We start from the raw sequence: 14,608 nt of genomic DNA, 5'->3' as shown, positions 1-14,608 counted from the left end.
CGTGCACTTTAACATTTTGTGCGTGTGAGTGGTTGTGCATGCGAGTGTGTGTGTGTGTGCGCTTCATGTGTGTGTTTTGCGCAAGCATGCATGCGTGTGTGAGAGGTTGGATCAGAGAGCGGTGGGATTAAGGGGCAAATCAGCTGGATCACATCTGCTTCCCCGAGGAATCCCGGAATGTGGCCCAATTATGACATCATACCATGGAATCCCGGTCACTATTCCGACACATACGGAATGTCAGCAGGCCGGTCTGAACTTTATTTCTGGATTAAGATATGCTTATCATATCTGGCCATTTCTCAAATGACATCATATCCCCCACATAATGCATTTTTGACCTTAGCTTCTTTCCCTGGTCAAAAGCGGTGAACTGTAAGTAGTTGTGTATCATTTGACATGCAGGCTATTATCTGTTTTTCTCTGATTCTAGATGAGCATAGATGTGGATCTGTGATATGAATTCAGGAAGCTCAAGTAATGGAAAGCATATTTGTGTCAAGGGTAGTGAAGTGAACTCAGAATGCATTAATGGTAGACCTACTCATTCTGTTGATAGACGGAAAAGCTTCCATAACTCTCAGTACATTAAAGAGATGACCCCTCAAAAGCCATGTCTTCCCCCTTGCCCACAGAGCAAAATAGGCTATGTAAGACAACTTCCTAGAATCAGCATCACCTACCGCCATGTAACATTCTCACTAAAACTCATGTCAAACATTAACAAATTCTCTAACTTTACTCTGAGTGTACAAATCTGCTCTTTCCATGACATAGACTGACCAGGGGAGTCCAGGTGAAAGCTATGATCCCTTATTGATGCCACTTGTTGAATCCACTTCAATCAGTGTTGATGAAGGGGAGGAGACAGTTTAAAGAAGGATTTTTAAGCCTTTAGACAATCGAGACATGGATTGTGTATTTGTGCCATTCAGAGGGTGAATGGGAAAGATAAAATATGTAAGTGCCTTTGAAAGTGGTATGGCAGTAGGTGCCAGGCGCACCAGTTTGAGTGTGTCCAGAACTACAACACTGCTGGGTTTTCACGCTCAACAGTTTCCCGTGTGTATCAAGAATGAAGTCAACATGGGCCAGCATCCCTGTGGAATGCTTTCAACTCTTTGTAGAGTCCAAACCCGACAACTTGAGGCTGTTCCTAGGGCTAAGGGTTTGAGGAGGGGGGGGGGGGGGGGGGGGGGGGTGCAACTCAGTATTAGGAAGGTATTCCTAATATTTGTACACTCAAATCAAATCAAATTGTATTAGTCACATGCGCCGAATACAACAGTAGACCTTATAGTGAAATGCTTACTTACGAGCCCCTAACCAACAATACAGTTTAAAAAAATACAAATAAGAAATAAAAGTAACAAGTAATTCAAGAGCAGCAGTAAAATAACAATAGCGAGACTATATACAGGGGCGTACCAGTGCAGAGTCAATGTGGGGCGGCACCGGTTAGTTGAGGTAATATGTACATGTAGGTAGAGTTATTAAAGTGACTATGCATAGATGATAACAACAGAAGTAGCAGTGGTGTAAAGGGGGGGATGCAATTAGTCTGGGTAGCCATTTGATTAGGTGTTCAGGAGTCTTATGGCTTGGGGGGTAGAAGCTATTTAGAAGCCTCTTGGACCTACTGTAGACTTGGCGCTCTGGTACCGCTTGCCGTGCGGTAGCAGAGAGAACAGTCTTTGACTTGGGTGGCTGGATTCTTTGACAGTTTTTAGGGCCTTCCTCTGACACCACCTGGTATAGAGGTCCTGGATGGCAGGAAGCTTGGCCCCGGTGATGTACTGGGCCGTTCACACTACCCTCTGTAGTGCCTTGCGGTCGGAGGCTGAGCAGTTGCCATACCAGGCAGTGATGCAACCAGTCAGGATGCTCTTGATGGTGCAGCTGTAGAACCTTTTGAGGATCTGAGGAGCAATGCCAAATCTTTTCAGTGGGGAATAGGTTTTGTCGTGCCCTCTTCACGACTGTCTTGGTGTGCTTGGACCAGTGTATATTTACCATACAGAGCTTACATTACTCTCCCCTCCACGACATGGATGTATCTATAAGGCCTAGCTTATGTCGCTGATATACCCCATTGAGCAGAGAGACCCCTGATAGGACTAGGATACTAGCCAATCACAGAGTGCAGGAAGTGACTTCCCGGCCAATCTCAAAACCTCAGGAGGGAACTGGAGTGTTACTGGGCCATTGCCATGGCGCCAGGGTCAGGAGACTGCTATCCAATCACATGTGTAGTTCCTGACTGCTTATTTCTATGTGTCTTCACTGGTGAAAGCATGGCTACTGTCCCGACAACTAGAGAAGCACAGTTAGCACACAGCTAACTCAACACAACCTAGCATGACTTATGTACTGTATCTTTCTGTAACTACAGGATATTGTTCCCTGTATGGTGTGAGGTTTGTGTGTGTGTGTGATTGTAGATGGTGTCCACCCTGTTAAAGGTAGAGCTCTATACGACTGTGCCAAGCCATATGGAGCTCTGTCTGGGGAGCACACTACCCACTTAGCTCTGCTGTTGGCTTTGGTGCTCTCTCCATCTGTCTTCCTCATCTTTTCTCCCCATCTATCTATTTCTAGCGGCCAATCTCTTTCTCTATATCGTCCTCTTTATCTCCCTCCCTCTGTCTTTTATCTGTATTCTCGACATCCTCAGGTATCTGGCTAATGACTGTGCGTGCACGTGGGTGTGCGCATGGGTGCGCGTGTGTGTGTGCGTGCGTGTGTGCGTGACATTAGTGCTCTTTAAGCCTGTGACGGTGTGTAAGTAAGGAGGTGTGTTCTTGACAGAGCGGAATGTCTTCTCAAGTGGACTGACTCTCCCTCTTTTCTCTCTCCATCCCTCACTCTCTCTTTCTCTGCTGGTAAATGTTATTGTCTTGGAGCTGCAGGCTTGTTGAAGTCCCACTCAATAATGAGGATAGGCCCTCCAGACCAGTCTAGGACACGTGAACGCTCCTATTGAAGGAGAGAGTAATGTCACTCCATGTATCCAAGAGAGTTTGTGTTGCAGTCAACAATCAATACAATGCATGTGTCTTGACGTTGGTATGTTGTGAATCAGGGTTGGTGAATCAGTACTGGCGAAGTGAACCTACAGTACATAACCACTAAGAAGGGTACCCAGTATAGGGTTGAGGGAAGAGGGAGGCAGAGATGGAGGGGAAAGAGTGAGCGTGTGGTGGAGAGAAATGTGTGAGAGAGCAGCTGAGCTGAATAGAGCAAGAAAAGGAAGAGAGAGACACATTAAAAAGAATCAACAAAAAAACAGAGCAAACTAGAATGCTATTTGGCCCTAAACAGAGAGTACACAGTGGTGGAATACCTGACCACTGTGACTGACCCAAACTTGAGGAAAGCTTTGACTATGTACAGACTCAGTGAGCATAGCCTTGCTATTGAGAAAGGCCACCGTAGACAGACTTGGCTCTCAAGAGAAGACAGGCTATGTACACACTGCCCACAAAAGGAGGTGGAAACTGAGCTGCACTTCCTGACAATATTAGAGAGACACATTTCCCTCAGATTACACAGATCCACAAAGCACAAAAAACAAACCCTATTTTGATAAACTCTTATATCTATTGGGTGAAATACCACAGTGTGCCATCAGAGCAGAAAGATTTGTGACCTTTTGCCACAAGAAAAGGTCAACCAGTGAAGAACAAACACCATTGTAAATAAACTCAGCAAAAAAAAAAAGTCCCTTTTTCAGGACCCTGTCTTTCAAAGATAATTCATAAATTCCCATAACTTGCAGGTGCCTTGGTGGAGAGTGAGTTAACATCTCACAGCAAGAACTGGCAAATCTGGTGCAGTCCCCGAGGAGGAGATGCACTGTAGTACTTAATGCAGCTGGTGGCCACACCAGATACTGACTGTTACTTTTGACCCCCCCCCCCCACCCCCCCCTTTGTTCAGGAACACATTATTACATTTCTGTTAGTCACCTGTCTTCGGAACTTGTTCAGTTTATGTCTCAGTTGTTGAATCTTGTTATGTTCATACAAATATTTACACATGTTAAGTTTGCTGAAAATAAATGCAATTTGTATAAACGCAATGCAAACATATGTTTCCCATGCCAATAAAGCCCTTAAATTTAATTGAATATGGTTGTAAAAACACAGTGTACTCCTTTGCTATGGTAACCGAAGACTTCGGTTTTGCTTCTACATTCACCTTTTCACCCAATCGGTATAATTGAAGTTGGGAGGTTTGAAGGGGAAAATCTAACCATAGTTGAGGAGTGTGCACACCAGAGGAGAGGGGGCGAAGGAGAGAGAGGTGGAGGCGGGGATGAGGGAGAGAGCTGAAGAAAGAGATGGATGGATGGTTGGAGAGGGGGAAGGTGACGCTATACACCACCCGGGCCACTCAGCATGGCGACAGATTTGCCGGAAGCAAAGGAGGGAGGGGGAAGTGCAGATCCTGCCAGGGAGAGAGAAAAACCTAAGAGAGTGAGAGACAGAAAGAGAGACTGTGGCTTACTGTGTGCCGCTGATTCCATATGGTGGTGAGATGCCGTCCAGAGCGGGAAGAGACCAACCTGTCTAGCAATAGGAACAGAGGAGAGTAAGTTAGTGGGCTAAACCAACTACCTTCCATAGACCAAAGTGTTATTCTGTCCTTTTGATATAAATAAGTTGTCATAAGCTTCAATCCCCTCCCACCTAAACCCAGGACCACACACACGTCTCTCTTTTATTCCAGCGCTACAGGGGACCAGTCACAAGGCTGGCACCCTTTACTGCTTTCCAATTTTGCAAATAGCAGGAGGAAGAAACTTGTTTATATTTTTTTTAAAGCTCGTCTATTATAGGACTGGGAAGTTACAGAAATCAATCAGGTGGATGACTCCTCCTGTTGAGAGAGAGAGAGAGATTCATTTCTAAATGGCTGTGAAGTGATTCTCTCTCGCTCTTCTTTGACACTCGCTCATTGTCTTTTGATTAATGTCCTCTTGCCTTTTGAATATCGATCTGAGATGAGAGGGTGAGTCATGAAGGGAACCCTTAGTCACTGCAGCTCTATCAGGTGGCGTGGGAGTGAGTTTATGAATGCTTATTGGTACAGATACAGAGTACCCATAGATCTCATGGCTCAGTCGGCTAGCAACACCAGGGTTGTGGGTTGGATTCCTGCATGGGGTACATACAGTATATTGGACATGTGTGTGTGACTGGTGGTGTGCAAAATCAAGCCCTAGCCCCTGCTCCATAGCCACTCTAAATAATAATATAGATTAGGTTCATATGTGACCGTTGGCCACCGAACACACCTTCTATCCCTCGGGCTTGCCCACCAGGTTCATCTGGTTGGCTGATCAAGAGCGTGGTTGTGCCAGTGTATTTAAGCAGAGCGCTTCCGTCCGTCTGGATAATTATTTTTTTTGTCTTTTGAAAGATTGGCGGGCTTTTGGAGGACAAGAGCAGGGACAGTGATAGCCCGAATGCAAAGAGTCTTAAAGATGTCTTTTGTAAGAATGGTGTATGTAACAGCGCCAGTAAACATTATACTGAGTTCCGCTCTCTTCCTTGGGCACACCAGCCTGAGTGAGTGCAAATTGGGGTTTATTCTCCACAAAATATTCAACTATTTAATAATTGAAGTTTCCAACACAGTCAGTTTCTTTCAATGGTCTCTGTTGAAAAAAAAATGCTCAATGATACATTTCCAGGTTAAGCGCACATAATTTCCATAGCAATCACATCTTAATTCTCCCAAGTGTCCTATGTTGAAGTTTACATAATCAAATCCATTTCACACATAAAACAATCAGCAGGCCCACTGCACTCACTCAGGCTGGCGTGCCCAAGGAGGAGGAGAGAGGAACTCAGTATAACGTTTACCGGTGCTGTTACACACACACACACACACACTATACTATAGTTACAAAATATTTGGGCTATCACTGGCCCCACTCTCGTCCTCCAAAGGCACGCCAACCTTCCGAATAACAAAACAATCTCCCAAATGGAAGGAAGCGCTCTGCCCTTGATTTGCCAACCAGACGCACCTGGTGGGCAAGACAAAGGGCTAAAAGGCACATTAGTGGCCACCGGTCACATATTAACTCAAAGTCGCTTTGAATAAAAGCATCTGATGAATGACTATATTATTATTTAGAGTGGTTATAAGGAGTGTCTAGGGATAAGGGCTAGGGCTCGGGTTTTGTATTCAGCACTAAATACGCTTACAGTTCCCCTCAGTGAGAAACTATAACCGGAAACTTCTCCCAGCTGGTAACATGAGATTCCATTGCCCAGAATCCATTGCAATGGTGCCAGGAAATTCTCATATATCCCCATTCTCCTATGGAGTGTGAAGGAATTTTGGGAGTGAGGTTCACTCCTCAGTCCTGAAACAGTACCTATCCTCTTGCACCTAGAGCACCCGTCAAACCCATTCCACGGAGGGCTGAGTGGCTGCGGGCGATCGCTCCTCCCTTGTACTTGGTTGATGAATGAAGGTCATTAATTAGTAAGGAACACCCCTCAACTAGTCTATGTCTTAATTGAAAGGAAAAAACAAAAATCAGCAGACACTAGGCCCTCCATGGAATGAGTGTGACACCCCTGGCCTATAGAGACATCGTGTAGATCAGAATAAATCAGAATGTGTATAAACCTTTTACACATTGATGTGTATAAACATTAGCTTGGCATTGTCCTTTGATTGACTTGGTACTAGGGCTTTTCACCATATTGCACACGTGTGATGGGCTGTTTTTGGACTCAAGACACTGCCGGTATTGAGGACTTTAACATGAGCCATTGAGCAGCACAGCTCTACTATACGGGTGTCAGACATAGTGGAGACCAACCACACAGACCCATTGCTCCTCTGGGACATTTTGTGTGTTTTTGTGTGTTTGTGTGTGTGTGTGTGTGTGTGTGTGTGTGTGTGTGTGTGTGTGTGTGTGTGTGTGTGTGTGTGTGTGTGTGTGTGTGCTGGAGGATTTACAGCCAGCGCTGTATATGGGGACCAGGGCCATCCTGCCAGGGCTTGATGAATGGAGAACGGCGTGTGTGTCCGCACGACGTTTGTCCTTGTTAGGTGACGCAACGCACCGTGGCTGAGACACGGCTGGCTTTTCACGTCATCTAGAGGACTCCTTCCCCCTCGATTGGAGAGTACTGGGGAAATGATCGCTCTCCAATGCTCTGGATGAATAGCCACACCATTCACTGCTTGAGGTAGCAAGGTAGAGGCCCTAACATGATCAGACCCAATCGAAACCTCTAATCTCAGTATGCCTGTAAATCTGTGTGTATTTATGGATCTGCATTCCGTATTGTACAGTAGGCTTTGTTGTTGCTACTGTTGTCCTTGACTCTCTGCAAGCTTGTTAGTGCTGCATGGCGTAATTACTCCAGCAATTACTATATGGGACACTTCATGCTAATGTTGTTTTCCCAGAGTGAATTGTTGGCCCTATTTGGACTTGGACAAATGTGGATTTCACAAAGGGTTTATTTATATTGGGCTCCCGAGTGGCGCAGCGGTCTAAGGCACTGCATCTCAGTGCAAGAGACATCACTACAGTCCTTGGTTTGAATCCAAGCTGTATCACATCCAGCTTTGATTGGGAGTCCCATAGGGTGGCGCACAATTGGCCCAGCATGGTCCGGGTTTGGCCGGGGTAGGCCGTCATTGTAAATAAGAATTTGTTATTAATTGACTTGCCTAGTTAAATAAACGTTAAAAAAAAATGAGAGAAAGTTGAATGGTGTGATTTGAAGGGAAGTGTGTGTTTGTGCTGGTAGAAGTAAAGCTTGGGCTCACTTTGGTTTAACCTTGTTTCTCATTCATGAATCTCAGTGTTTTCTAGCTTTTCTTAATGAGCGCCTGTCTGACAGTCTCCCCTGAATCTTGAAAGCTGAGTGCTCTCTCAGATCTCCTCATAAATACACATTTCTCTCTATTTATCTCTCTTCCTCTCTCTCTGTTTACCCATGAAGATGTTTTTAATTTACCCCTCAAAAAACATTCCACAACAGTGTTGCACAATCTAGTAGAGATTTAAGTTTAACGTTTTCCCATCTGAGAGAGTTCGCCAGAGTAGTAGAGTCGGCTGCAGTCCAATAGTTAAAGATAGCTTCCTTCCCTCATCTTCTTCCCTTAATTGATTGGTGAAAGGAATGTTATGAATCCTTGCTCTCACCTATTGAACTGCGTTCGAGCGGTGGTTTCCTCAGAGGGGAGTAAGGAAGGATACATTTCTAAATTATTCAAACAGGACCTATGTATTTGAACGGGGCCTGTGACAGTTTGACTTAGTGAGAGTCATGGAGCTGAGGATATGAACCCTGAGGAGACCTAACAGCAGGTGACCCAGGTCTGACCTTTAGGGCCAATTGGTACCGGAGATGAGTCTGGGGGTGCTGACAGGAAGATGGGATGGGGAGTGATTTTGTCTTTGTGTGTGTATGTGTGTATTTACAGGGATACGATACAGGGATATCACTGTTGGTGGGACAGTCCCGGGAGGAGGTTGTGTTTGTTTGTAGGTATGACAAGTGAACAGTTTGTTTTGTAACACCAGTAGTGTACTGAAGAATGTGGATTTATAGCCTAAGGCTAGCCTATAGCCTAAGGCTATAAATGACATTTACTCCTGAGGTGCTGACCTGTTGCACCCTCTACAGCCACTGTGATTATTATTTGACCCTGCTGATCATCTATGAACGTTTGAACATCTTGAAGAACGATCTGGCCTTAAGGGCCATGTACTCTTATAGTTTCCACCCGGCACAGCCAGAAGAGGACTGGCCACCCCTCAAAGCCTGGTTCCTCTCTAGATTTCTTCCTAGGTTCCTGCCTTTCTAGGGAATTTTTGCCACTGTGCTCCTACATCTGCATTGCTTGCTGTTTGGGGGGTTTTGACTGGGTTTCTGTACAGGTACTTTGTGACAACCCCTGATGTAAATGGGGTTTTATAAATACATTTTGATTTGGTTTGATTTAGCTAACTCTGTACCTTTCCTTCCTTCCTGTTCTCTCAGAGGTATCCAGCAGCAGATGTGGAGCTACAGGGAGACGGTGCGGCGGGTGGGGGAGGAGACGCGCCGGCAGACCACCACGGGCCAGCACCGGGACGACGCTCCCACCTGTGGCATCTGCCACAAGACCAAGTTTGCTGACGGCTGTGGCAGCCTCTGCTCTTACTGCCAGACCAAGTTCTGTGCCCGCTGCGGAGGGAGGGTGTCCTTGCGCACCAACAGTGTAAGAGAAACTTGTAGACACACACACACAAATGCACACAAAAACGCCCCTGTTTACTCCACTTTCACTGACGGTGTGTAGTCTAAGCAGGGGCAAAGGTGTTTGTGTGTGTGTGTGTGTGTGTGTGTGTGTGTGCGTGCGTATTCTGCAGCAGTGCATGACCCAGGTGGAGGCTGGTAAAGGTTAATTGGGTATTAGACAGGGACTGGGGGCAGGGGGGAGGTCTCTGTGTTCCACCCTGGGGGGTTGGGCCTGGGCTACAGACATGTTGGGGTAGGGGTGGCCCCATGCAGGAAGCCCACCCAGCCACCCACAGTGTGATATTTAATGATCAACCTCTCCCCCACACATACATATATGCATGCACTGAAAGACACACACACACACACACACACACACACACACACACACACACACACACACACACACACACACACACACACACACACACACACACACACACACACACACACACACATACACACACACATTGGTTTTACTATACAAGTGGGGAACAAAACATTTATTACCATTAAAAATCATATTTTCCCTAAACCCTAACCTTAACCCCAAATCCCTAACCCTAATTCTAATACTAACTGTAAACATAACCCTAACCTTAACCCCAAATCCCTAACCCTAATTCTAATACTAACTGTAAACATAACCCTAACCTTAACCCCAAATCCCTAATCCTAATTCTAATACTAACTGTAAACATAACCCTAACCTTAACCCCAAATCCCTAACCCTAATTCTAATACTAACTGTAAACATAACCCTAACCTTAACCTCAAATCCCTAACCCTAATTCTAATACTAACTGTAAACATAACCCTAACCTTAACCCCAAATCCCTAACCCTAATTCTAATACTAACTGTAAACATAACCCTAACCTTAACCCCAAATCCCTAACCCTAATTCTAATACTAACTGTAAACATAACCCTAACCTAACATTCTTTTTCTTTTTTTACTATCCTTGTGAGGAATTTTGGAACCCAAAAGGATAGTAAAGTTATACCTCACTCACTCACTCACTCACTCACTCACTCACTCACTCACTCACTCACTCACTCACTCACTCACTCACTCACTCACTCACTCACTCCCTAACGAGCAAAGTGTGGAGAGGCCAGGGGGTGTGAGAGAGGAACGATAGTTGTGGAGAGCTTTGAAACAGGGATTACCTACCTGTTGAGTCCCCCCCGCCCCACCACCTCAACTCATGATCAATCAGTCCTGCGCTGCTGTTAAGGACGTTTGTGTACCACCTCATTTTGATTTGCATGAAAACACTCTATCATCAGAAGGTGTGTTCTCTCAAGCAGGTTTGGATGTGACCTCATTTCACCTTGCCAATCTCTCCCTCCCATCTCTTTTTTCTTTTCCTCTCCCATGCCACCGGGATGCTTTGCAACAGGAGGACAAAGTGGTGAGTTGTTTCTCTTCCTGTGAAGTCATAGTAGTTCAGTGAACTTCATTTGCAACCAGAACATTTGCAGCATTTTACCAGCATCATGTTCTGTCATAGGGGTCCAAGGTGTAAATTCAGGAATGGGACTCATCAAGACCTTGAAGGGACAGTGCGATATTTTGGCAGTCAATATCTTTTTCTACTTAGCCAGAGTCAAATGAATGAATGGATACCATAGTTATGTCTCTGTCTGCAGTTTGAAGTAAATTGCTAACTAGTGTTAGCGCAAGCTAGATGTACCTATAGACATTCAGTCATTGCTGGGGGAAAAAAGGTCTTACTTGCCAAAATCTTGCACTATTTCGTTAAGATATGTAGCCAACAAAAAGGTGGAACCTCCTCGAGTGTCGACCAACAGTACTCCACTAATGCTCACTAGACCACACAGTGTAACATTACATACCATTAGGTATTACTCCGGACATGCCTTTTACACCATACAGCACTCTTACAGTTATGTCCAGTTCCAAACCTTACACGCCCTTGGCCCCGTTCCCTCAGTGGAGCTGCCAAACCATCACTTTGTTGGTATTTGGCTCAGTGGTGCGTTGGCCTTCCAACAGTTCTTGAGAGTAGTGTAGACACTAGTATCCACCAACCCCCCTACAGCACAGTACAACAGCACTAACTCTAATGAGGCTTTGGCCTTCCAACAGTTCTTGAGAGTAGTGTAGACACTAGTATCCACCAACCCCCCTACAGCACAGTACAACAGACCTGACTCTAATGAGGCTTTGGCAGTACAAGCTGTAACTGAGTAGCATGTGTAAGCCCTGTGTATGACCTGTGTAGCCCTATGCATTGACTACGTAGCCTGGAGTGTAGGTTGTGGGGACTCTGCATATTGTTTGTGTTGCCCCAATGTCTAACCTATGCTGCCCTCTGTATCTGTTTCAAACCCATGATGGAAAAAAGAGAAAGCTCCTACGTTGAGACTATGTATCCCCTATGTATGGCCTATGTATGCATGCAGTCACTGTTTATAGCTTGCGTAGTCTATATATGTTGTGGCTAATGAGAAGCAGTGGCCATTATCTACAGCAGGTGTCCCCAATTACATTCAGCCGTGGGCCGATTTTTCCTTGAGTGGAAGGTCAGTTGGCCGGAATTTAGTTCTACCTAATTCCTGGTGATTGTACAGTGTTTTATGTCCAACATTGAACATTCAAAAAAAAATTATACAAATACATTTGTCAGATCTACAATGATGGCGGATCTCATGGTGAAATCTGTGTTTGTGCGTAAGCCAAGTGTTTCTCACAGAAAACGTTTTTGACGTCTGATTTATCTCCCAAGAGATCTCCCACTCTCTCCCCCTCCCCTCTCTCCCTCTTTCCCTCTCATTGTAACATCCTGGGCTGTTTTTAGAACGTAGTCACATCAGTGTTTGAGACTGTCTCAGGGTAGCGTTCAGTGTGTACACCAAGTGTCTATCCCTGCAGCAGTTTGGCTGAGATACAGAAACACACATCCATGTGTCATCTCCTCGGAGCGCAACAGCACCTCATGATTGCTATTGATCTCAGTCTCTAGTCTCGCTCCGCTCCGCCATTCATTCACTTCATTGAAATGTCTCATTGACTGGGACCTGAGGCAGAGCTGCCTCTCGGGTTCCTCCTGTTGTGTCACACATATAGATACAAGCCATACGTACATTATCACATTTGATGAAGCCTATATTATATTGTATCAATTGAACCTAAAGGAACCAGTATATTAACCCAAATTTCATCAATTAAATAAACAGATTGGCTGCAAAAGACTACTCATAGTTTCTCAGGGTACAAGTGGGTAAGGCTGGGATTTGGGTCAAACTGATCCTAGATCTGTCCAGGAGCCCCTCCATCCCTGTGGCCAGTACCAGGTGAGATTGAACCAACACACTGCAGCACAGAGACATCTAGTGGAGACAGGCAGAAGTACAGTAGACTTCCTGTCCTGGCATTACAGTAGTACTTTCAAGTTGTATTAGTCTCTGCAGGATACACATGGTATACACCATTCAATTATGATTACTTATAGAAATAATTACTTACAGATTCCTTCGGCAATGCAACAAAAATAAGAAATAATAAAACGTAACAATATGAACATAAAGTAAATGGATCAGTGGAATAGAATAAACATCAATCAATCAAATGTATTTATATAGCCATTCTTACATCAGCCGATGTCACAAAGTGCTGAACATAAATCCAGCATAAAACCCCAAACAGCAAGCAATGCAGATGTAGAAGCACGGTGGCTAGGAAAAACACCCTAGAAAGGCAGGAACCTAGGAAGAAACCTAGAGAGGAACCAGGCTATGAGGGGTGGCCAGTCCTCTTCTGGCTGTGCCGGGTGGAGATTATAACAGAACATGGCCAAGATGTTCAAACATTCATAGATGACCAGCAGGGTCAGATAATAATAATCACAGTGGTTGTAGAGGGTGCAACAGGTCAGCACCTCAGGAGTAAATGTCAGTTGGCTTTTCATAGCCGATCACTCAGAGTTAGAGACAGCAGGTGCGGTAGAGAAAGAGTGCAAAACAGCAGGTCTGGGACAGGTAGCACGTCCAGTGAACAGATCAGGGTTCCATAGCTGCAGGCAGAAAAGTTGAAACTGGAGCAGCAGCATAACCAGGTGGACTGGGGACAGCAAGGAGTCATCCGGCCAGGTAGTCCTGAGGCATGGTCCTAGGGCGCAGGTCCTCCTCCGAGAGAGAGATAAGACAGGATAAATATTCCAGATATAACAGACTGACCCTAGCCTCCCGACTCATAAACTATTGCAGCATAAATACTGGAGGCTGAGACCGCTGTATTATACAGTAAGTATAATACAGGAAGGCCCAATTTATGATCCAACATGTATTAGGGAAGGGGGATTGGGGGGCAAGTGTTTAAATTGTGAATTAATAATAATAGTAAATAAGAGTCTTGTAACAGCAGCTGTGATGTGTGTGTGTGTGTGTGTGTGTGTGTGTGTGTGTGTGTGTGTGTGTGTGTGTGTGTGTGTGTGTGTGTGTGTGTGTGTGTGTGTGTGTGTGTGTGTGTGTGTGTGTGTGTGTGTGAATGTGTGAGGGCACATTAAAAAATAAATAAGATATTCCCAGTGCGAGTGAGACCAGTCCCAGCCGCACAGACACACATGCACACACTCACACACACGTACACACGCACATTCATAGATCATCCGGTTTAATTCACAGAAAAAACTGTATTGGGAGGGGGAGCAAGCCTAAACTTGTCCTGGGTATCGACCCACTGATGCCTTGTCAGAGGGAAACCTATGTCTGGCCCAACACACACACACACACACACACACACACACACACACACACACACACACACAGAGGTAGGCTTTTGCAACATCAGCAGAGACCCAAAGTAAATTATTTACACTATTGATCCGGTGTTTAACAGTCGATATGGCCCATGTGTGTGTGTGTGTGTGTGTTTCTGCGTGGATGGGTCTGTGTGTGCTAGAATTTGAGTGTTTGTTTACCATATGTTCTGTCACTTAGTGTGTGTGTGCATGTGTGTGTGTCTGTGTGTGTGCATTTGGTGTGTGATCTAGGGGGGGGTGGGGGGGGGGGGGGTATGGGGGTGCTTATGTACAGCCCCAATGGACACTCATCTCCTTTGTGGCACTCTTTCATCCTTCCCTAGGATTTATAGCCCGCTGAATTATGGGTAGTGCATTGCTTGTTGCCGCCTCCGTACGTCAAGCTGTCATTGTGAATGTGCCCTTGTCAGACCGCCCCCTTGCCCCTGGAGGGAAACCCCATCCATCTCACCTGTGAGGACACGCTGACAGCAGTGACTCACTACTCATGGTCCTCGCCTGTTCCCTTCACACTACTCAATGGAGACAAGCTCATAGCCCATCACATTATAGCA

The 14,608-nt window shown here is 45.4% G+C and overlaps 1 protein-coding gene across 7 annotated transcripts in view; it reads left to right on the top strand.

The window, feature by feature from the left end:
- The window catches only part of LOC110528651 (regulating synaptic membrane exocytosis protein 1), a 65,506-nt gene that overhangs the window by 6,684 nt on the left and 44,214 nt on the right, over window positions 1-14,608 (top strand). For all 7 annotated transcript variants that reach the window (XM_036984542.1, XM_036984535.1, XM_036984581.1 and 4 more), the window contains exons 3-4: window positions 9,027-9,246; window positions 10,671-10,682. In XM_036984542.1, the coding sequence (XP_036840437.1) occupies window positions 9,027-9,246; window positions 10,671-10,682 (232 nt within the window). The remainder of the gene's footprint in view (window positions 1-9,026; window positions 9,247-10,670; window positions 10,683-14,608) is intronic.

This window comes from Oncorhynchus mykiss, chromosome 1 (genome assembly GCF_013265735.2).
Source record: "Oncorhynchus mykiss isolate Arlee chromosome 1, USDA_OmykA_1.1, whole genome shotgun sequence".
Taxonomy (NCBI): domain Eukaryota; kingdom Metazoa; phylum Chordata; class Actinopteri; order Salmoniformes; family Salmonidae; genus Oncorhynchus; species Oncorhynchus mykiss.
Note: the sequence above shows the minus strand (reverse complement) of the source record. Positions and strands in the feature narration are given on the sequence as shown.